The sequence below is a fragment of the Callorhinus ursinus genome, unplaced genomic scaffold (assembly GCF_003265705.2).
Source record: "Callorhinus ursinus isolate GAN/ISIS: 27379988/994484 unplaced genomic scaffold, GSC_fseal_2.0 scaffold38, whole genome shotgun sequence".
NCBI classification, from domain to species: domain Eukaryota; kingdom Metazoa; phylum Chordata; class Mammalia; order Carnivora; family Otariidae; genus Callorhinus; species Callorhinus ursinus.
In genome coordinates, this window is record NW_027397100.1 from 2661283 (window position 1) to 2683528 (window position 22246).

General features: G+C 47.6%; 1 protein-coding gene across 6 annotated transcripts in view; it reads right to left on the reverse strand.

The window, feature by feature from the left end:
- Window positions 1–129: 129 nt before the first annotated feature.
- PKIG (cAMP-dependent protein kinase inhibitor gamma) overlaps window positions 130–22246 on the reverse strand; it is a 96836-nt gene continuing 74719 nt past the window's right edge. For all 6 annotated transcript variants that reach the window (XM_073880397.1, XM_073880396.1, XM_073880395.1 and 3 more), the window contains 3 exons: window positions 21320–21389; window positions 4615–4788; window positions 130–873 (listed from right to left, as the gene is read on the reverse strand). In XM_073880397.1, the coding sequence (XP_073736498.1) occupies window positions 794–873; window positions 4615–4762 (228 nt within the window). In that variant the 5' untranslated portion in view covers window positions 4763–4788; window positions 21320–21389 and the 3' untranslated portion in view covers window positions 130–793. The remainder of the gene's footprint in view (window positions 874–4614; window positions 4789–21319; window positions 21390–22246) is intronic.

Sequence of the window (22246 nt, forward strand, 5' to 3'; positions counted from 1 at the left end):
GCCTCTTCTCAGGTACTTCCTTGCTCAGAAGCCCAGGGCAGTGATGGGTCCCAGCTAACTGTGGACTTGGGGAAACCAGGCCCACCCCTACTTTCGCTGTTTAAAGGAGAAATAATCGTAAACCAGTCACACAAATCATCTGCATTTATTTCCTGGGTCCTAGGTGTCACTTATCTTGGTAGAAAGGGCAGAGTTGATCAGACAGTTTTGAGCACAAAACCCCTTCCCTAGAAATGGATCTGTAGAGCTCCATGAGGGGACGCAGAGCTGCATAGATGGTCAGTTTAACTTATAATGCCTTCCAAAAAAGACCCAAAAAAAACAAAAACACAGCTCCCTCCCTCTCTCCTGGAAAAAAAGTTTAAAGTTTTTAAAAAGTTTAAAAGTGTTTTTTAAAAAAGGGATATGAAGATCTTGACCCAGAAGGTTGGGCTTGGAGAAGGGGGGGGGGCAGAGCTGGGCTGTGGTTGCTGCCCAGGCCACCTGTGGAGGTGCATTCTTGCAGGGGCTGCTCACTCAGGTGCCCGCTGAATGAATAATGCCCCACAGCTACAGGGTCTTGGAAGTGTACCTGGGCACAGTGAAGAGGTGGTGGGCAAGTGGAGCCTGAGGGTGCAGGTGGAGGGCTTTTCCAGGGTACGGGCCATGGTGGCCTCTGAGGGGTGCCTTTTCACTCGGGCCTGGCTTGTCTGGGACAGGGGCTCAGAGAAGAGGCTGCAAGGCCAGTGCCAGGGCTCCCTGTCCAGGCGAGGACAGCAGGTCTCTTTTCCATCCTCCATGGGCAAGGTCAGACTCAAGACGAGGTGGTCCCATCGCTGCTCTCAGGCTGGTTGCTAGCTTCCTTGTCTGGGGTGCCCACCTCTGTCTGTCCTTCTGGAGAGGAGAGAAAAGGAGCACATCCACAAACGTAAAGCACAGAAGGCTATCTGGAAGGGCCCAAAATGGTAATAGTGGATGAACCCTGGGGCATAGGACACGAGCTGGACTAGGGGTGGCAGTGGACAAAGGGACCTTTAGCCCAGCCTCTAACATGTTAATGTTTACAAAGAAAACGCATGCGGTGCTACTAGTATAATTAAGGTCAATGAAAGGCCAGGATCACAGAAGAGGACAGCTACAAGGCTCTGGTGAAGGGGTGAAGGGCCGCTGAGGGTCAGGAAGTTTGTGCAGGTTCTCCAGAAGGAGAGCAGTCCCAGCACGGAACAGGCGCTCAGGAGCACCAGGGTGTGGCAGGGGCAGAGCCCACAGCTGTTTTACTCTGCTGTGTCCTTAACAGACTAGCCTCACCTGGATAGGGGCTCGGTCTTTGCATCCTTAGAGCCCTTCACTAAGGAGGATGACCCCGCCCTGTCCGGAGCTCCAGAGGCTGCGGACTGGCAGGCACTTTGCCATGCAATCCACACAGCCTGGAGTGACTAGGGTCATGACCCGAATGAAAACAGTAGGCTCAGAGATAGGCGGGGGACAGAGCCAATGTCTCTTCCACCGAATTTAAGTTCTGCCACAAAGCAGCACGCTCCAGGGTTTATGAAGGCCAGCTGTTCTCGACATGGCCTCATTCCGCCCATGTAGCAATCTGAGGGGTGGGTGGTGGTAGCAGCAAGTGGTGTGGCTAGAACTTGGACATCTGGCGCTCTCCCCCACCACTACCCCCTATCCTGGGGTGGTACCTGTAGCAGAAGCTTGGGCCCAGAGGGTCCTTCTGGATCTCCAGAAGCCTGACAAACTAGTCTGCACTTTGAGCAAATTTCCCAGCTTGTGATGCTCTATTTGACCCTGAGCAAGCAGGAACATTCTCATCAGATTCCCTAGTAATTTCTGCTCTGCTAAAAAATCCTTACTGTGGGATCTCAGGCAATTTATTTCATCTCTCTGAGCCTTTGCACACCTCCACCTGTATGTGATGGGAGTGTAGGGCCCACAGGTGGTCATCTGGCATATGGGAAGGTCTTTGCCAATGGTAACGATTCCTCTCTGCCCGTCCCAGCTCTCTCTTGGCTGGGGGAGAAAGTTGTTTTGCTTTGTTTTTTTTTTGTTTGTTTGTTTGTTTTTAAGAGAGAGCGAGCGGGAAAGGAGGGGTAAGAGGGACAGAGAATCTTTTTTTTTTTTTTTATAGATTTTATTTGAGAGAGAGTGAGAGCAGGAACACAAGCAAGGGGAGTGGGAGAGGGAGAAGCAGGCTTCCTGTCGAGCAGGGAGCCCAATGCGGGGCTCGATCCCAGGACCCTGGGATCATGACCTGAGCTGAAGGTAGACATTTAATGACTGAGCCACCCAGGCGCCCCAGGTACAGAGAATCTTAAGCAGACTCCACACCCAGTGTGGAGCCCAATGTGAGATTCGATCTCACGACCCTGACATCATGACCTGAGCTGAAATCAAGAGTCGAATACTTGACCAACTGCGCCACTCAGGCTCTCCAGGGGAGAAGGTTCTTAAGCACTTTGTTCACCAACCACTACCCTTGGGACCCCCTTGGGGCCAGTTTCAGGGCACAACTTGAAATGCTTCCTGGGAACATATTGCTGGGCAGTGTACTCTTATTATTAGGCAAAGTAAAGGAACACCTGTGCTCCCCACATATGGAGGTATCAGGAAAGGTAGGATATGCTAAGGGAGCATTAACAAGCGCTGGAGGGCCGGGCGGCCAGGCCTTCAGGACAGGCCAAGGCCCTGCCTCCCCATCCATCCTGCTAGGTCTCCATCTCCCGGGCTTTTTAAGCAGATTCTCAGCCGGGCCTGCTGGTCAGAATCTCTGTAGGCCCACTCCCTCAGTGAGTCTGGGAGACTGAGCACAGCCCCCAGGCCTGCCTGTGGAAACTGCTTATTGCAGCGCCCACTGGAAGGTTCCCTGGCCAGGCCAGCCTACAACTCTACCATGAGTGCTTTACTTCCTTGCAGTGAACACTGTTCCTTCCTCAGGTCCCCTTTTTAAATGTCTGTCACCCCGGCAGGCAAATGTCCTAGACCCAGAGGACCCAGACACTTCAGGGATTCCAAATTGGAGAAAACAGGTATTCAAAGGGCCTGGGTCCACCGATGAGTGGCTACTACTGCTGAGGTACAGGGGGACAGAAAAGTTTCCCAGAGCCAAGGATAAGGATGCAGCAGCTCTGAGCAAGCCCTCTGGCTGCATGCCCCGTGTGGGAGTGAGGCATGCTGGTCAGTGAACAGCCCTGGACTAGGCAACCTTTCCCACCTGCCAAATGCCATGTACCACGTGCATAAGACGAAGACCCAGGTGGAGGAAGCCCACAGCCTAGAGGGGTGCTGGGCTAAGTGGGGTTGTGGAGGTGGCTGGGAGGGGAGGTAGGAAGAACCAGCGTGTTAAGGTCCATCGGGGGTTGAGAAACAGATGTGCTTTCCTTTGGCTGGGTCAGAGGCAGCAGGCTGAGGTTAGCTGTGAGCAGTGTGGGACACAGGACAGGGAGGGCTGACCACTAGAGCAGGGAAGGGGTGTGGGGTGTGCTGTTCTATGTTAACTTGCTGGTGACCCTGAGCAGGCCACCCAGCTTCTTGGGCCTCTTGGCCCATCTATAACAGCAGTGGGTTGAGTCCATGTCTGCACAGTCTGCTCTCTACTCCGTGGTCACTTCTGGCTAACGAGCACCAAGGGCTCTAGACTGGAGACTACCTGAGGGAAAATAAGATGGTGGCCCTCCAGGACAGCTCTGTGGGAGACCCAGGGAGCCCTATAGTTGCAGTCTGCCATGGGAGGGGATGTGACACAAACACTGCCTCCACGGAGCTATGGGGACAGGGAGGAGAGGGCTCTGCCCAGTGCAGGACGGTAAGGGAGGGCTGCGCAGAGCAAGGCCCCAGGGCTGACCAGTGAACTGAGCAGAGGAGAGTCTACTTGGACAGGAAGGGAAGGACGGACGCCCCAGGCACTATGGGAGTGGGCGGCGGCTATTTCCCCCATCCATTCACTCTTGCAGCCTGTGGGTTCCAAGCACTCGCTCTCCTAGAGCTCACATTCAAACACCTGAAACCTTATCATTCAGTGTCCGGGCAGGCCCCTCTGAGCACCTGGGAGGAATTCAGCCATAGGACTGGGTGGGAAGGTTCTAGCAGAGGAAACCGTGACAGGAGGCTCTGGACAGGGCAGGCCTGTGCCTTGACAGAAACAGATCTGTGATGGGTGTGGCTGGAGGACAGCAGCTGAGGGCAGAAGGGCCCCTGCTGAGATCTGAGAGGCAGGGCAGGGCCTGGTCACCCAGGAGGGCGCTGTGACAACTCCACTGTGAGTGCGACAGGGGGCTTGAGGCCGAGACGTGCTGGGACGGGACAGTCTGAGTGGGTCCTGCTGGCCGCTGGCTGGCAGGTGGGGGGGGACAGGGAAGTAGAGGGACCTGGGATGTGTCTGGGAAGAGAACTGACAGGACTGACCGGATGGAGGGGGCAATGAGGAAAGGGAGGAGGCTGGGATGCCCAGCCAGAGAGTCCTCAGGGCCTGACACACTAGGGCCCTCCAGCCTAGAAACCGGTTGGCTGCTGGGCCATTGACCACGAGACTAGGGCCTGGTTTAAAGTGGGCAGTCTAGGACTTGGAGCGCGGCCCCGGAGCCCAGAAGAGGGACTCGTGTGCAGGAATGAGGACCCATGCGTTCTAACCTGTGCCCTCGAGTGTCAGCTCGCCCATGTCTCCAGCCAGCGTCCTCACGCTCACAGCCTCAGAGCCCCCCTGGATGTCCGGGACTGCGTTCCGACGGCCCGTCCTCTCGCAGGAAATGAAGTCCGAGTAGGAGGACTCAACCTCCATCACGCCTGGTGCATCGCTCCTCAGGCCTGTGGGGACAGAGGCAGGAGGACAGGTGAGGCCAGGTGCATCCCGCAAGGAAGACCCCGCTCTGGGCCCCAGCACAGATGTCTCCTGATAAAATGTCAGTTTTTGCCTTGGTCACTGAAGACAAAACAGTAAAGAAAAGTACGAAGAACAAAATAAATCACCCATAATTTCACACCCAGGAAACCACTATCAGCAGTTTAAAGAACCCCTTTTGTCTTTCCTCTAAAGTTACTGATAAATATCTAGCCCTGGCTAGGTGCTGTAGATGCAGCCGTGAACAAGTCCGCCACAGTCTCTGCCCCCAAGAAGCCAACAGTCTGCTGGGGGCCGCAGCAAACTGCCTACATCACCCAAGGAACTACAAGGGTGCTCAGGGCTCCCAGGGAGAAGGCAGGGTGCTGGAGTGACTTACCAGGGTCTGACCAAGGCTGCGGATCAGGAAGCAACATTTTAGATGAACTCCAAGGAAGAAGAGGTGTTATCTAGATGGGTTGAGGGGAACAGTGTGTGTGAAGGCTCGGGGGAGGGAAGAGTATGAATAGATGCAAGAACCAAAAGAGCCACAGGCTGGAGTACGCTGGGCAGGGGCCAGATCACATCTGCAACTTGGCTGCAGGTCTTGAAAGATCAGATCTGCATTTTCAAAGAGGACTCTGCATCTGGGTTGAGCAGGGCCCAGAAGTGGGCAAGTTGTGGGGCTCCTGCTGGTCAGGTGTGAGAAGATCTTCAGTGGAAGAAGGAGGCGGTGGTGTAGATTCTAGAGGTTACTTGGAGGTTCAATCAACAGGACCTGGTATCCGGGGGGAAGTGAGCTTTCTGACACGACTAAGCGGAAGTGTGGCTTACTGAGATGAACAGAGGAGGAATATTTGGGGGCATGATGGCGGGGGGTGAAGATTCAGAGTTCTTTTGGACCACACCAACTTGGAGACGCCTGTAAGCCCTATAAGGGGAGAGACCAAGTAGGTACATGGAGGTAGGGGGCTGGAACTCAGAGATGGGGGATGCTATGGAAATTAGAAGTTACTGCTATAGAGATGCTTAAGAGCTCTGCTGGTAGATAATAAGCCTAGGGAGAAAAGAGAACCACACATATAAAGAAGAGCCACATATATTTGAAAACATTGGGGGAATCACACTATACATTGCATTTTATAGCCTACTCTGTAGAACACTCTAGAACATGTCATTAAGGTTCCCTCTAGATGAGTTTTGTACACACATACTTGGATGTACCAAGATTTGATCAGTTCCCTAGAAATGGACATGGAGTTATTTCCAATTTTCTACCCTGTAAATCTCTGTGCCTCACTCTAGTTATTAGAGTACATCTCTAGAATTGCTGGGCTAAAGGGAAGGATGAGACGATTTTTAAGCCACATTGTTTAGACACGTTTCCAAGTTGCCTTCGTGAAGACTATAGGTATTTATGATGACAAAAGATGGGGGGAAAAGCCCTTTTAAATTCTGTACTATTATTTATATTCCCACTTTCAGCACATAAGATTGTCCATTTATCTGCACCCTTGCCAACGATCAGTATTGCGATTATATAAAAAATGTTCATCTGCTAGGGGGACATGAACATTTCTGAGTACCTCTGATTTTCTGAAGGCAGTCAAATCACACCAGATGGACCTGTACTGATATAGCAAGGTTTCTGAGATAAACTGTTAACTGCAAAACAACACCTAAGATAGAGCTGGTTTCTGTGGGAAAAAGCAGATACAAGGAAAAAAAACCTTGTCAAGTTAAACTTTTACTTCTAAGACTATTTTTGTAATGGTGGAAGTTCTTATCAGCCCAAGTAACTGTGTGATGCTTTCATAAGGTGACTGACATTGGCAGAAGGTGGCGGCGGGGGGGCACCCAGTAAGTGCTGAGGGGGCATGCACGACGTGTGTGTGTGTGTGTGTGTGTGTGTGTGTGTGAGAGAGAGAGAGAGAGAGAGAGAGAGAGAGAGGACAGGCTGCCAGTGTGGAGGGCTGGCCCCACATCTCCCCACAACACCTAGCTCAGAAGAGACAAGAATACATCAGGGGCACTCCAAGAAAACGCTCTGCCCCTCCCTGGGCCTGTTACCCCATCTGTAAAATAAAGGCAGGGCCAGATCCCGCCTAAGGCAATCCTCCCGGGCTCCAACAGAGGGTGTGCTCCGACTACTTTTCTTGGCTGCCTTGAGAGAAACAAGTTGCCCTAGTGCTTTGTCTCCTCAGCAAAAAAAACACCACAACAAAAAACAACTCAAGTCCCAGAAGGGGTTCCTTCTGCAGGTCACAGAAGTTTTACTTCTGCACTCTCCCTCTTGGGAAATGGCTCAAAGCTTCAGAATAGGGGACTGACCTGCTGCAGTAACAGGAATAACATTTCTGACAATTCTAACAGTAATAATAAAGATGACAGTTACCAAGTCATTCTAGGCTTTCTGGTCCTCACTTACTACACTGCCACAATAGCCCTCTCAGGTCCGTGAGGTGAGTTTGCAACCATGACTCAGAAAGGTCTTGGGCGGACCCATCTGGCTCCTAGGCCCAGGCTCATCCTCCATGTCACGTCTGCTGCTGAGGGCAGGGGACAGACCCTGGGCAGGCCACACCATCTCCCCCAGCCCTGTCTCAGCTCTCTTCCAACTAGAATGTCGCTTCCATGAGAGCAGGGATTTCACCATGCCAGACCAAAAGGCCTAATCCGGGCACCTGAGCCAACATGCTCTGACTGCTCCCAGGGCCTGGCAAAGACTATGTGATCAATGAATATTCCTCAAATTTCTACCTATCCTCCCTTCATCTCTCTTTCCCTATCTGTGGGGATGATAAAGTGACTCGTTAGGACTGCTGGGAAAGGACTCTGTCTGCTGTAGACTGCTGTGGCGTTCTTGTCTGCTATCTCTAGGATCTGACACTGTGGGTTGGAGTTACAAGCCTCACCTAAAAGGCCAGCTTCCCGCTGGAATAGATGCCCTGGGGCCTTGGCTCCTGCCCTTGCCTTACAAGCTGCCCTGTGCAGGGAGCTGACCCTCCTGGCTCAGAGAGGGAAGTGTGCCAAGTGCAAAGCCCAAACCTAGAAAACACCAATGCAGCCAACGTGCTCCAGCTGCCTCATCCTCTTGGGGAAGAGGGATTTCAAAGTGATTTTAGGGTATAGCCGGGGGAGCCCCCTGAGCCTCAGCACAAGCACACAATTTCACTTTTCCGTGACATTTGAATTCTTGCTCTCTGTTCTTTAAAGTCAACAGCAATGGGGAAATGGATCTTTAGAGTTGGAAACTGCGTCAGAAAGTGGTCATTATCAGACTGCTAATGATAGTGTAAACTGCAGGGAGCCCGATTTGGGGCTCAATCCTAGAACCCTGGGATCGTCAGTGACCTGAGCCAAAGGCAGACACTTAACCGACTGAGCCACCCAAGGCACCCCTCATAATAACTGATTCTAAGAGAAGAGTCCAAGTTGTACGTGAAGATAAATGTACAAAGATATTCATTATGGTATTATTTATATTAGTCAAAAACTAAGACACCAAAATGAGCTCGTATATGGACGGCAGAGAAATATATACATATCTCACCAATTTATAGCCGAATGAGATATACTTCAGGCCTTAAAATGTTTGTGAATTTTTGAGAGAGAGAACACAGACAGGCAGGGGGAGGGGCTGAGGGAGAGGGATAATCTTAAGCGGGCTCCCCGCTGCTGAGTGTGGAGCCTGACTCTCGGGGCTCGATCCTGAGAGATCATGACCTGAGCCAAAATCAAGAGTCAGACGCTTAACTGACTGAGCCACCTGGGTGCCCCATGTTTGTGAATATTTTTAAAAGACACAGGAAAATGTTCACAATTGTTAAATGAAAAAAATCTCAATGATATCACATATTTAAATTACGATTTGAATTTTTTTTGTATTCTTCATAGTGAAAACATTCACTTTATTTTTAAATTATTTCATTTTTGAATATGTGTGCATGTATATAAAACTCAAAAAGGACATGCACCAAAAAGAATAAAATCCTTAGGAATAACAAGGAAGTGAAAGACCTGTACTCTGAAAATTATAAAATACTGATGAAAGAAACTGAAGATGACACAAACAAATGGAAAGATATTCCATGATCATGGATTGGAAGAATTAATATTATTAAAATGTCCACACTACCAAAGGAATCTATAGATTCAATGTAATACCTATCAAAATACCAACAGCATTTTTCACAGAACTGTAAGAAATAATACTAAAATTTATATGGAACCAACAAAAGACCCCAAATAGCCAAAGCAATCTTGAGAAAGAACAAAGTGGGAGATATCACATTTCAAGATAGACGACAAAGTTGTTGTATCAAAACAGTATGCTACTGGCACAAAAACAGACACACAGATCAACGGAACAGAATAGAGAACCCAGAAATAAACCCATGCTTATATGATCAATTAATCTATGATAAAGGAGGCAAGAATATACAATGGGGAAGAGACAGTCTCTTAATAAATTGTGCTGGGAAAACTGGGCTACTTTCTTACACAATATACCAAAATAAACTCAAAATGGATTAAAGACCTAAATGTGTGACCTAAAACCATGAAACTCCTAGAAGAAAGCAGGCAGTAATCTCTTTGACGTTGGCCATAAGTGACATTTTTCTAGGTGTGTCTCTTAAGGCAAGTGAAACAAAAACAAAACTATTGGGACTACATCAAAATAAAAAGCTTTTGCACAGAGAAGGAAACCATCAACAAAATGAAAAGGTAAACCTACTGAATGGGAGAAGATATTTGCAAATGATGTATCTGATAAGGGATTAACATCCAAAATATATAAAGACTTTATACAGCCCAACATAAAAAAAATGCACAAATAATCCGATTAAAATGGACGGAGGACCTGAAAAGACATTTTTCCAAAAGACATACAGATGGCCATACAGATGAAAAGATGCTGAAATACAAATCAAAACCACAATGAAATATCACCTTACACCTGTCAGAATGGCTAGAATAAAAAAGACAAGAAATAACAAGTACTGGTGAGGATGTAGAGAAAAAGGAAACTTATGCACTGTTGGTGGGAATATAAATTGGTATAGCCACTGTGGAAAATGGTTATGGGGGTTCCTCAAAAATTTAGAAATAGAATTACCATATGACCCAGCAATTCCACTACTTGGTATTTACCCAAAGAAAATGAAAACACTAATTTGAAAAAATATATGTACTCCTATGTTTATTGTAGCATTACTCCTTTTTAGATTTTATTTATTCATTAGAGAGAGAGAGAGCGAGCATGAGCAGGGGGAAAGTGCAGAGGGAGAGAGAAGCAGGCTTCCCGCTGAGCAGGAAACCCGATGCAGGGCTTGATCCCAGGACCCAGGATCATGACCTGAGCTGAAGGCAGACACTTAACCACTGAGCCACCCAGGCACCTCGTTTATTGCAGCATTATTTACAACAGCCAAGATATGGGAGCAACCCAAGTGTCCATGCATAGATGAATGGATAAAAATGTATATGTACACAATGGAATTACTTCATCATAAAAAAGGAGATCTTGGTATTTAAGACAATATGCATGGACCTAGAGTGTATCACACTAAGTGAAATAAGTCAGAGAGGAAAAGACAAATACCATATGATATCACTCATATGTAGAATCTGAAAAATAAGTGAATAAACAAACCAAAAGCAGAAACAGACCTATAAATACTGAGGACAAACTGGTGGTTGCCAGAGGGGAGGGGGAAGGGAGATGGGTACAGTGGGTGAGGGGAGTGGGAGGTACATGCTTCCAGCTACAGAATGAATAAGTCATGGGTATAAAAGGCACAGCGTAGGGAACATAGTCAATGATACCATAACAGCACTGCAGTGAACACAGTGTAAGGTATAAACTTGTCAAATCACTACCTCTTACAGATGAAACTAATGTAACATTGTATGTCAGCTATACTTCAGAAAAGAGAGAGAGAGAGAATGAAGGAATGAGCCTACAAAAGGAAACAGAGCTAGAAAGAGGGGCTGCTACTAGTCCAGTGCTTTTGCATGCAATGAATGAACTATAGGTTCATTCCTCTCTCATTTGCCTGGACTTTTTTTTTTTTTTAAGATTTTATTTGTTTATTTGACAGAGAGACAGAGCACAAATAGGCAGAGCGGCAGGCAAAGGGAGAGGGAGAAGCAGGCTCTCGCTGAGCAGGGAGCCCGACAAGGGACTCGATCCCAGGACCTTGGGATCACGACCTGAGCCAAAGGCAGCTGCTCAACCGACTGAGCCACCCAGGCGGCCCTGCCTGGATTTTAGTAATGTCCATAGAGGCAGTCACTTCAGAAAGAGGCTGGTAACAATGTAGAGGCAAGAAGGTCACTAGAAAAACGGGTATAGGTGACTTTAAAGGTCCAGAGGTAGAGATCGAAATGAGACAAGCAAAACCTTGTATTATATTGTTAAACAATTATTTCTGCCTCAAACATGTATAATATTTAATGATATACATGTTAAATTCCACATCAAGAAAATAATAAGACCCAATACACTGTCCTCCAAAATCATGTCTTACCGTGTGAAGACAAAGGCTTACTGGTTTCATCTTTCACTTAGATTTCTTGAATATAGTTTTAAATTCAAATTAACATTAAGTTCAGATTTCAGATTGAAAAATCAGTACCATGGAAAGAGATTTTAAAATGCAAGTAATACACATGTGAAAATACTTTGAAAAGTGTAACATGTAACATAAAGCTTAATAATTAAAAGAAACCCCAAACCTCGGAAGGTACAAAAGGAATAGGCATAAGCACTCAGAGGCCACCTTGGACTCAGACACCCTCCCCAGGGCAAGCACTTCCTCTGTCCTTCCAGACAGACTGTATGCAGTGTGTGTGTGTGTGTGTGTGTGTGTGTGTGTGAGTGTGTGTGTGTGTGTGTGTGTGAATTCCCTCCCCCGTTCCTTCCTTTTTCTTTTATTTCAAACAGAAAGTTGTTTTTGATCTTGCTTTTTTCATTTAAAAATATATCCTGGAAATAATTCCAGATCACCCTGACGCCACAGCACTGATTACATCAAAACCCAAGAAACAAACCCCAAATCCTTTATAGCTAAAACTTTTCTTTTTTCATTGACTTTTTGGTATACTGTTGTCTCACTACTGTAGACTGATTATTTCCCTTTTTTTAAATATTTTTTTCAGATTTTATTTATTTATTTGTCAGAGAGAGAATGCACAAGCAAGTGGGAGTGGTTCTGGATCACACTCAGAAATATCTTCCCCACTCTGAGATTAGCAAAGAATTCTCCCTTATTTATTTCTTACACTTTCATGGCTTTATTTTTCACATTTAAGTCTTTGATTTATCTGGAATTTATCTATTATAAGGTATGAGCTAGACATCTACCTTAATAATTTTTCTACTTATCTCAAAACCATTCATGGAATAATCAAACTGAAGGGGATCCTGGAGTTCATCTTGAGAAGCCTCTCAAGCTGAGGAAACTGAGGCCCAGAAAGAAAAGGTGAGTTGCCCAAAGTTCTTGCATCTAGGGGTCCTAACTCTTGGTCCAGAGCTCTGTCTCCTACACTACTCTGCCCCCTCGGGAGCCCCAGTGACATTACAAATCTCCAATCTCTGTCATGTGTGGTGTGGTAGAAGGCATCTAGTATAAACATGCCGTCCAGCGCGCCTATTCACTAGCTTGGAGACCTTGGACGACTCCCCTCACCTCTCTGGACTCGCTTCTTCCTCAGCAGTGTGGGGATAACAGTAACACCTGCTGATCAGGGGGCTGTTGTGAAGACTGAAAGAGATGCTATGTGTAAAGAGTCTAATGAGGTATGTGGAATGTAAGAGGCATGCAATTAAGAAGTCACTAGTATGGCCTGTTTTCATTGGAATCTTATCAGCAGAACTGTCTTCTTGACATTTTCATTCAACTCCTTTGTTTTTACTCTATGTTTAATGGTGCGTAGAAGGCCCACAACTTATACTTCCTTCTTTTGTTCTTTACAGTGCTGAAGGGAACGTGCGGCCCTGGCTGGTGTGTATCCTGCTACATGTGAAAGGCCTCGCACATGCTTGAAGCTCAATGACTATTTGACGAATGAGTAAATAAGAGAAGATGTTCCAGATTCCAGGGCAGAAAGAGCAAAGGATGTGTGGCCCTGCATCAAAACAGTGGCCAAAGTTCTGGCTCAGTCTCCATGCTGAAGGGTGATCCCCCGCTTCCTCTCGCCCAGCTTCCTTTTCTCCCATTTGAATATAACAAAGGGTGAAATATGCTCTCTACAGCTCTTCTAGTCCTAACATTTCTTTCTTCCTTCCTCCCTCTCATTCATTCATTGTTTACTGAGCACCTTCTATATGCCAGGCACTGTGCCAGTAAGGGGTATGCACTGGAGACTAAAAAGACATTTACAATCTGATAAGAGAAAAAGGCACTGAACAGGTAAATGATCATCACAGATAAGCGATAAGTGCAAAGGAAGAAGAGAACAGGTTCTTTCCCTCCAGTTCTAACACTCCCCCCAGCTCTGTAAACAGAAGAGGCCCTGGGCTCGGCCAAGAGCTACAGGGTCTGTTCCAAGACTGCAGCTATTAGTCCTCATTGCTCAGGCAGATTCCAGTACAACTCTAAATTGTTTTCCAAATATACCAGAAAGGTCATTTCCTGTTTTTTTTTCCTTTTCAAAAATTAAATATTTGCAGACCATACAAAAAGAAAGCAAACCCTTTGGCAAAGGACACAGGGCACACAGTGAGACTTGGTCCCGTGGGAGAGGCCTCCTCAGGGGTGGGGGAAATGCTCTCAAAGGCTTCTCCGAGGGAAGAAAGGGCTGTGGAAACCTGATGGAAATACCAGGGTCTACCGAGCTGGCATTCCTCAAATTCAAAGGGAAGTGGCTTCTCCCTCTGGTGGGCAGCCGGAACCAGAGAGGCCCTGAGGCAAGCAGGAAAGTCGGGGCCCCAAACAGCATCTCCCAGAACCTGAGAAGGGGCAGGGCAGCTGATTCTAACCATATGAGGCCTGCACCAAGGGGCGGACTGGCACCAAGCTCTATCTAGTGCCTCAGGGGCATACTCAGAGTCGAGTCACCAGAGAGGAGTCTCCTGCCAGGGCAATGCCTGATGCCCAAAGAGCAGCCTCCAGGGAGGCTTCATTTGGAGGCAGTCAGGCAGGGCTGTGGCCTCTGCACCTGGAGGACCAAAGCCATGTGGCCCCAGGGGCAGGTGGTGCAGACACAGGCTTCAGGAGGCCACTCCGTGAGGAGGAAAGGGCAGGGTGCTGAGTCATACAAAGTCCTCAGCAACCTCCTGGTTGTTGGTCCTCATGGACATCCTTTTTCTCAGATGTCCACCACACTCCAGGGGCCTCCCCTAACATCTTGGGCCATGTCACAACCCCTTCCACACAGGTGCCTCCTCTGTTAGGGACTTTGGTGTTATAGGCCCCCTAGGACCAGGATCGGGACCAGGCTTGGGTCCTTCTCTCTCTCTCTTGGTCCCTGGAAGTTCTTAACCCTCTCCCTTAATAGTATGTGTTGATGACTCCCCATATAGCCCACCGCCTCTCTCCAGAGCTCTAGATTCGCCAACCTGACTGCCTCCTTCACATTTCAAACTTCACATGTCAAGTCACAAGCCTGCTCCCTCTAGCGTTCTCTAGCTCAGTGAAGGCACCATCGTCCAGACTGTTCAAGCTGGAAACCTGAAATCATGCTGGATGACTCCTCATCCTCCACTCATATATGAATCCCTCACCAGGTCCCATCATTTCCACTTGCAAAGCTCAGCATGGATCTGCCCTCCTTCCCCCTCCAGGGTCACCACCTGGTCTCCGTCATGCCTCATCTGCAGCCCTGGTGGAGCCTCCTCACTGCATCCCTGTTCTGCCCTTGCCCTTGGCCCAAGGTCTATCAATTTTCTATACGAGCAGCCGGGGTGATATCAGACACTGCATATCAGACATTGGGTCATTTCCCTGCTTCATTCAGCCTTTGATGCTTTTCTATTCTACATCTGGCAAAATCCAAACTCATCCCACCAGCTCCTGAAGTCCTGCACTGATCTGACCCTGCCTTCCTCTGTGACCTTTCTTCTCATTCCTGCTGTCTTCTGGCCCATTTACTCATTAATTCCTCAAACTAACTACATTCTTCCCAACCTCAGGGCCTTCATGAGACTGTTTTCTCTGCCTGGAACACTGTTACTCTCTTTACGGAGCCTTGTACCTGGATTCCTGGCCCTGCTTTTCAAATTTTCCTGCTCTAGGACTCTGACCAGAGGGTCCTGCAGGGCATGCAGCCTCCAGAGCCCCTCTGCCCACCACTTCTGCAGGTCGGGAAGGCCTGGGGCTGAGCCACCTGGAGTCTTGTGTAGTGTGGTGGACATGACAGGGGCTGAGTCACCAGCTTCTTCTTTTTTAAAGATTTTATTTCGAGAGAGAGAGAGAGTGAGTGAGAGAGAGAGAGAGAGCATGAGCAGAGGGGAGGGGCAGAGGGAAAGGGAGAAGCAGACTCCCCACTGAGCAGGGAGCCCGATGCGGGATTCGATCCCAGGACCCTGGGATCATGACCAGAGCCGAAGGCAGACGCTTAACCAACTGAGCCACCCTGGTGCCCACCAGCTTCTGCCCCTACAGCTGAGCAACTCACCTGACCACAGATTCCTCTTCTGGACGATGGGGGTATGACAACTGCCTCGAAAGGTGGTTGTGGGGAATAATCAGAGCCAGCATTTACAGAGTCCTTCCTGCATGCTAAGCATCTTACAGGCATTATCTCATTTAATTTTATAGCAGCTCTATCAGGTGGAAAGTGTTTTTAATCGTGTTCTATGGAAGAGAAAGCTGAGGTGCAGAGAGGTTAAGGAGCTTCCCCAAAGCCATATACTCCCCGAGTATGGGGTGGGATCGAGCCCGTGCTATCCGGCTAGGAAGCACAGAAATGAATCAGCACCTGCTGGTACACAATAAGCGTTTGCTAAACGCGGTCCATTCCCTTTCCTCCCTTGTCTCCAACCTCACAGTAAGGCATTTCTGAGGGAAGGGCAAGAAAGAATGAAGTCCCAAGAAAATATGCTACAGTGCTGGCTGAAACATATACCCACACATACTTTTCCCACACTTAAGCAAAGTTCTATTTAGAATTTTCAGCTGCAGGTAAAAATCTTCAGAATCTTTTCAGTGATGTTAGATTGATTCTCTGAATTATACCACCAAATTCTATCTTTTGTTATCTAACTTTACAGCAATGGAAAAATAATTACTTGGGGGTACAAATTTTAAAACTCTCACTCGCTCAGCAGCCACACCTCTCCCTGGGGCAGGGCAGTGTTAGTACTGCACAGAGGACTGGGGAGTGGGGCAGTGATACAAACTCCTCAATCCGTGACCATCTGTGCTTCTGCAGAGGCCTCTAGAAAGGGGGAGAACAGTCTAGCTGCATTACCGCTTGGGGACCAGGCATGCTGGGTGTCCCTAGGCCTTCTGCTGTTTACACACTATCTAAACTTGCTGAGGGCTTGGCTAAAGCGCTTCCCAGGGACTGGTAGTCCCCGGCATATGGTGGACGGAGGGCACTTCCGTGCAGGCCAGCCAGAGGTCCAGAGGGGGGCCTGTACCCCAGCTCTGCTGGGCACCTCTGGGCAAGGTTCTTCCCCCTGAGACCCCGGGGGTCTCAGATGTGGAATGAAGTAAGCCGGGGTCTTTGTGGTGGTTTTTTTTTTTTTAAAGATTTTATTTATTTATTTGAGAGAGAATGAGAGACAGCATGAGAGGGAAGAGGGTCAGAGGGAGAAGCAGATTCCCTGCTGAGCAGGGAGCCTGATGTGGGACTCGATCCCGGGACTCCAGGATCATGACCTGAGCCGAAGGCAGTCCCTTAACCAACTGAGCCACCCAGGCGCCCTTTGTGGTGGTTTTGAAACATGTCTGTAAATGCTTGGGCATTGCTCCTATTAAGAGGGGGATCTAATTTGCATCCTTTGAATGATGTGGCCTTTGTGACTTGCTCCTAACTAATGGGATGCAACAGGAATGACGCTGTGTGACTCCCAAGATGGGGTTAGGAGAGGAGACACAGCCTCCCATGGGCTCTCTTGGGACACTCTTGTCTTCGGAGCTTTGAGCTGCATGTAAGGAATCGTGGAGGCTGCCACGCTTTGAGGAAGCCCAAACCGGCCCAATGAAGCGCCCACACAGAGAGGTCCTGCTAGGGTGCGGAGAGAGATGCAGCCGGCAGCCTCCGGCTGCAATGGCCCCTAGCTGTTCCAGCACCAGCCACCATCTGACTGCAAGTGTATGAGAGATCCAAGCCACAAGTGCCCAGCCAAGCTGTTCCCGAATTTCTGACCCACAGAAGTCATGAGAGATAAGAAATTATTACTGTTATTTCAAACCACTAAGTACTGGGGCTGCAGTGTTATTCAGCAATGGATAGCCAGAGTGGTCTCTATCATGCTACCTCTCCAGGCCTTCCAGAAGTCTATAAAAAGCATTTCCTAAATCCACTGTGGAGAATGAAAAGCATCAAGATATTATCTCTATAATATAAATTATCCATCCATTCTTTCAACAAAATTTTACTCATCACTCAGTCTATACCAGGCTTGGGACTAGATGCCACGGACGAAGGAACGGTTAAGACATCATTGTGTCCTTGAGAGAAGTCCATGGTCTAGTTGGGGAGATCGACTCACGCCCCGATATTTGTAACCAGTGTGGGGGGCATATACCAGAATTACCAGGATCGCTGGGAGACCATTTCAAGCTCTGCTCCTTGCCTCCCACAGGGATTCTAGTAACACCAGGTGGGGATCCGGGGCGGGTGCCTCTGCTACTGCCGGGAGTGTGTTGGAGCCCGCCCAGGTGAGGAGAGAGAGAAGAGTTTAGGGACCACTTCTGTATAGAAATCTTTAAAAACTTTAAGAATCTTTAAAGAGCTTGGTAGTTAAGAGCTGTAACGGAAAGATGTATAAGGCAGAGTGGGGGCTAATAAGAAAATTAAAATGGCTACCATTTATGGGGTGTATACTGTGCATCAGGACATGGTAACAGGTGCTTTCCATACATCCTCTGAGTTACTTCCCAGTAGCCCTGTGTAATTAGATCCCTTTTACACATTGCTGGGATGTCCTGGAGATTCCCACCCAGGACTGGCTGGCTTCTAGGCCTCAAAGGCGTACCTCTCTGGCTCAGGGAGGCAGAGGATGTGAGAGACCCCTAGGAACAGGAGAGGTGAAGGGGCTGACGTGGCAGGAGCGGGCTGCCAAGGAGAGGAAAGGGAGGTTTCTCCTTTGTCTTCATTTACACTTACCTCTGCCTAGTCACCTGACCTGCTTGAGTTCTACTCTAGCACCGAGAATCACAGAATGTTCCCTCATTCCTTCAGTCACTCATTCAACAGTTACTAAGTGCATACTCTTTCCAGCAATGGTCCTGAAAGTATTTTAGAGGCACAGCATTATCTAACCCTCACAATGGAGAGACCGTGACTCAGAGAGGTGGCATGACTCACCTAAGGCCCCCAACCAGTTAGTGAGTGAATCAGGACTTGAAACCGTAGTTCCTCATTCTCAATTCAGTGCACATCCTTTAGGATGGTGCATTCTGGGGACGGCTTTGTCTTGATGTGGATGATACCGCATCTGTCTCATCCCCGTCAGAGAACTCCCTGCCCCTCTGGCTTCTCTCAACACAAATGGCTATCCCTGCCTGTGTGAAACAAGGCCACACAGTGTAATAATGGGGATGAGGAGCTTTCAGAGCACAGATTTACTGAGCACCTACCACTGCACCTGATGCATAGTGCCCAGTAAATGTTTTCTAAAAGAAAGAGTGAATAAATGAATGAGTCAGGAGAGATAATACAATGGAGCTAACGTGAGAAAGCTCAAGAGAGCATGCAGTTGGACGCCCTCCGAGGAGCTGGCAGGATCCCGTGCATGCTGTCTCCTGAATTTCAAAGAGTGACAGGCATCTACATGAGCAGCCTTCACACCGACAACTACAGCAAGGCAGAGCGAGAAACCACACCAGGGATTCAGATGACAGAAAAAAAGATGCTGTGCTGAGTTACCACTGGTTCTGACACCAGCGGAGAAATGTGGCCCCATGAAGCATTGTTTTACAGCTGCTAACCGAGAAGAGCCTACTTGACAGGCAATGTCGACAAGTGGAAAGGTCTCAGAAAAAACTTGTTTCTTGCTTATGTCAACCCCCAATTCGGGCATATCAAAGACACACTTGTAGCTTTTTAGCCAATAAAACCATTTATAAAATACGTTAGAGTCAGATCTCATTTGTCTAATTATCCTTCAGGGAATGACTCACTCCAGATCACCAAGATTCCCACACTGTTACTTTTATAAGTATTAAAACCTCATCTGGAGACAGAAAGTAGATCGGTGGTTGCCTAGGACTGGGGAGGGATGGCGGGTTAGGAAGGTGATGGGTAATGAAAATGTTCTAAAATTGATTATGGTGAAAGACACACAACTCTATATACTGAAGGTCACACGGAACTGTACACTTTAAATGGGTGAATTGTATGGTTATGAGTTACATCTCAATAAAGCTGTAAAAAAAAACCCTTATCTAAATATAATGGATAGAAATTCTTCTCATATAATGCAACGCTCTCACTATTACAGTATACAGGGCAGTTTGCCCTACACTAAATGACCCCCTGTTTTTGCTGTTTACTTTAGTTTTTCTGTTGACACCCTTTACTTTCACCATAAGCTTGGTGATTAAGCTCATGGGCATGGGTCATGTATCACTGACTTACTGGCTATGTGATCTCTGGTGAGTGACTAGATCTCTCTGCGCTTGTTTCTCCATTTGTAAAATAGCAGTAGCAACCTCACTGGAGGGCTGTGGGTGTTAGAGGAGATGATATGGATAAAGCATTGATTGCTGTTCCTGGCAGTGGGGAGACAGACTGAATTTCAGCCATCAACACTATTCTCACTACTGTCAGTACAGCTGCCTGGAGGGACTAGGACTCAGAAACCAGAAAACCCGCCCAGAGTGTTCAATACACCTGCTGTGTTCAATGAGATGGAACAGAGGCTGCAAGTGCAATTTCAGGATTGGACTTTGGGACATCCCATGGGAAGGCTCTCAGCATCAGTGATACTAGGTAATTTGTCCCAGTTCACCCTCAAACAGAAAAACCCAGAGGCCTGGTAAGGTCTCTCAAGATCCTGGATCTGGGAGGCCGGTGCCCAGGGGGACACAGTGGTCTACAACACTTTAGGCTTTCTCTAGACCAGTGGTTCTTAAAATTCAGAGGTCACAGATACCTTTGAGAATCTGAGCAAAGCTATGGACACTTGGCCCAGAAAAGTATATTTATATATACTGTACCCATAAGTACAGGGGAAATCCTGGATCCCAGAAGCTACCCATAAACCCCTGGCTAAAAACCCCAGCTCTAGACTTCCTATAACCCCAGCATCCTCAAGGTTCAGCGGCTGTGAGCCCCAATACTCCCACAGTAGCTGGAACAGAGGTCTTCTGGAGGCTTGCCCTCCTAAACTGGCCTTAGCCAGATACTGGGAGCTGACTGCCACATCTTAGTCACTGCAAACAGCTGCATCAGGGGGTTCCCAGGGGCACTGAGTCAGAGCAGGACACAAGCCTGGTAGATCGGGAAGCTACTGTAGGGCAAGGCCCAGAAGCCCTGCTGATAAGCATCTGGGTAGTTCCAGTCCTAGGGCAGCGGCCAGACAGACTCTCATTCTGCCAGCAACAGAGAAGAGGAATCTTAGGTGCTGGAGGCAGGCTAGGACATGAGAAGGAATTCAAAGGAGATGGAAATCCCCCAAGCTCCCGGGACTACTAGCCTTGGACTGAGAAACAGAGGCTGGAGATTCTGCTCTAACTGCAGAGAGACAGAGCCGAAAGAGGGTGGGCAGGTTGTGGGGAGGAGAGGGGGCTGAACCATGGATCAGAGGCTGTTAAAAATGATTAACTGATGCCAGAAATGTTTAAATATGAACACTGACCCAGGGTGGCCATACTTCCAAGGAGACAATTCATGTTTCATGAACTGCAATTTTCTTCCAACTGGAAGGGACCTGCACCATCTCTCCTCATCACACCTGTGGGCTGTGCTTGCTTCTCCAGGTTGAGTTTTGCTTGCTTTTGCTCTTCTATCACAGTATTAAAATTCCCATAATGTGCCCTAGACTTATGAAAATAGCTTTGCAACAACTGGTGGACAGGGAAGTTGGCATCATGCCCAAATTTGCTAATAACTTCTGTGTACGATTCCATCAGCATAAGTGGATGGCTAAAGAAACCCATTCTCTTTGGAGCCGCTAGAAGTACGTTGTTTTTCTGATGCTATAAAGAAATGGTCTGTAAAACCGCAGTGTGATATTGTATAACTTCTGCAAAGGGCCATCCTGCTTTTTCTTCATGGGACCAAAATTCCTTTCTAATTTCACTCGGAACCTATTTCTTTTATTTGTCCAAACAGAAAGAAAGGTTACGAACACTTGGGATGCTATGGTAGAGTGGTATGAGCATTGTGACTACCCACCTGGTTTAGTTTCTTTTTCCTACTTGCATCTCTTCAGATTTTCCACTGTTGACTAATCAGTGTGGAAATTCTAAGGGACCAGAAGAAAAACAAAAATTAGAGCCAGACACACTCTAGGGTTGTAAACTAAAACAATCTTTTGGGAAGACAAGTTAAACATATCTAGTAACATGTTAAATGTGCATATCCTTTGGGTCAGCCAAATATCTGGGAATCTATGCTACAGGTATGTTCCAATAACTAAAAGGATGTTCAGTAAAACATATTGTGTAATAGCCAAAAAAAAAAAAAAAAAAGGAAGAAACAAGTTAAATGTCTGAAATAGGAAGAGTTAAGTTACGGTGTACCAAAATATGGTGAGAAACTAGGTGGCTATTACAAAGAATGAGAAAGATTTCGTTGTACTGACAAGGAAAAATGCGAATGCTCTATTGTTAAAAAGTGGTGTAGAACTGTATATGTCATCATTTTTAATAAAAATATGAACATGATTGTTTATTCTTAGAAAAGTTCAGCATTTGTATACACATACACAGTTTTTGGTATCTACACAGAACAAGGCCATCAGCAAACTATGAACACTCTGGACTCGGAAACTGGGGAGGGAAAGGAGTGAAAGACTTTTTACATGAAAAATTTGTTTTGATTGAAAACTTTTATTTATTTATTTTTAAAGATTTTATTTATTTATTTGTTAGAGAGAGAGAGAGAGAGAGAGAGTGGGTGAGAGAAAGTGAGCGAGAGTACAAGCAGGGGGAGCTGCAGGCAGAGGGAGAAGCAGGCTCCCTGCCGAGCAAGGAGCCCAATGCGGGACTCGATCCCAGGGCACTGGGATCATGACCTGAGCCGAAGGCAGCCGCTTAACCGACTGAGCCACCCAGGCGTCTCTTGATTGAAAACTTTTAGGCGTGCCTGGGTGGCTCAGTC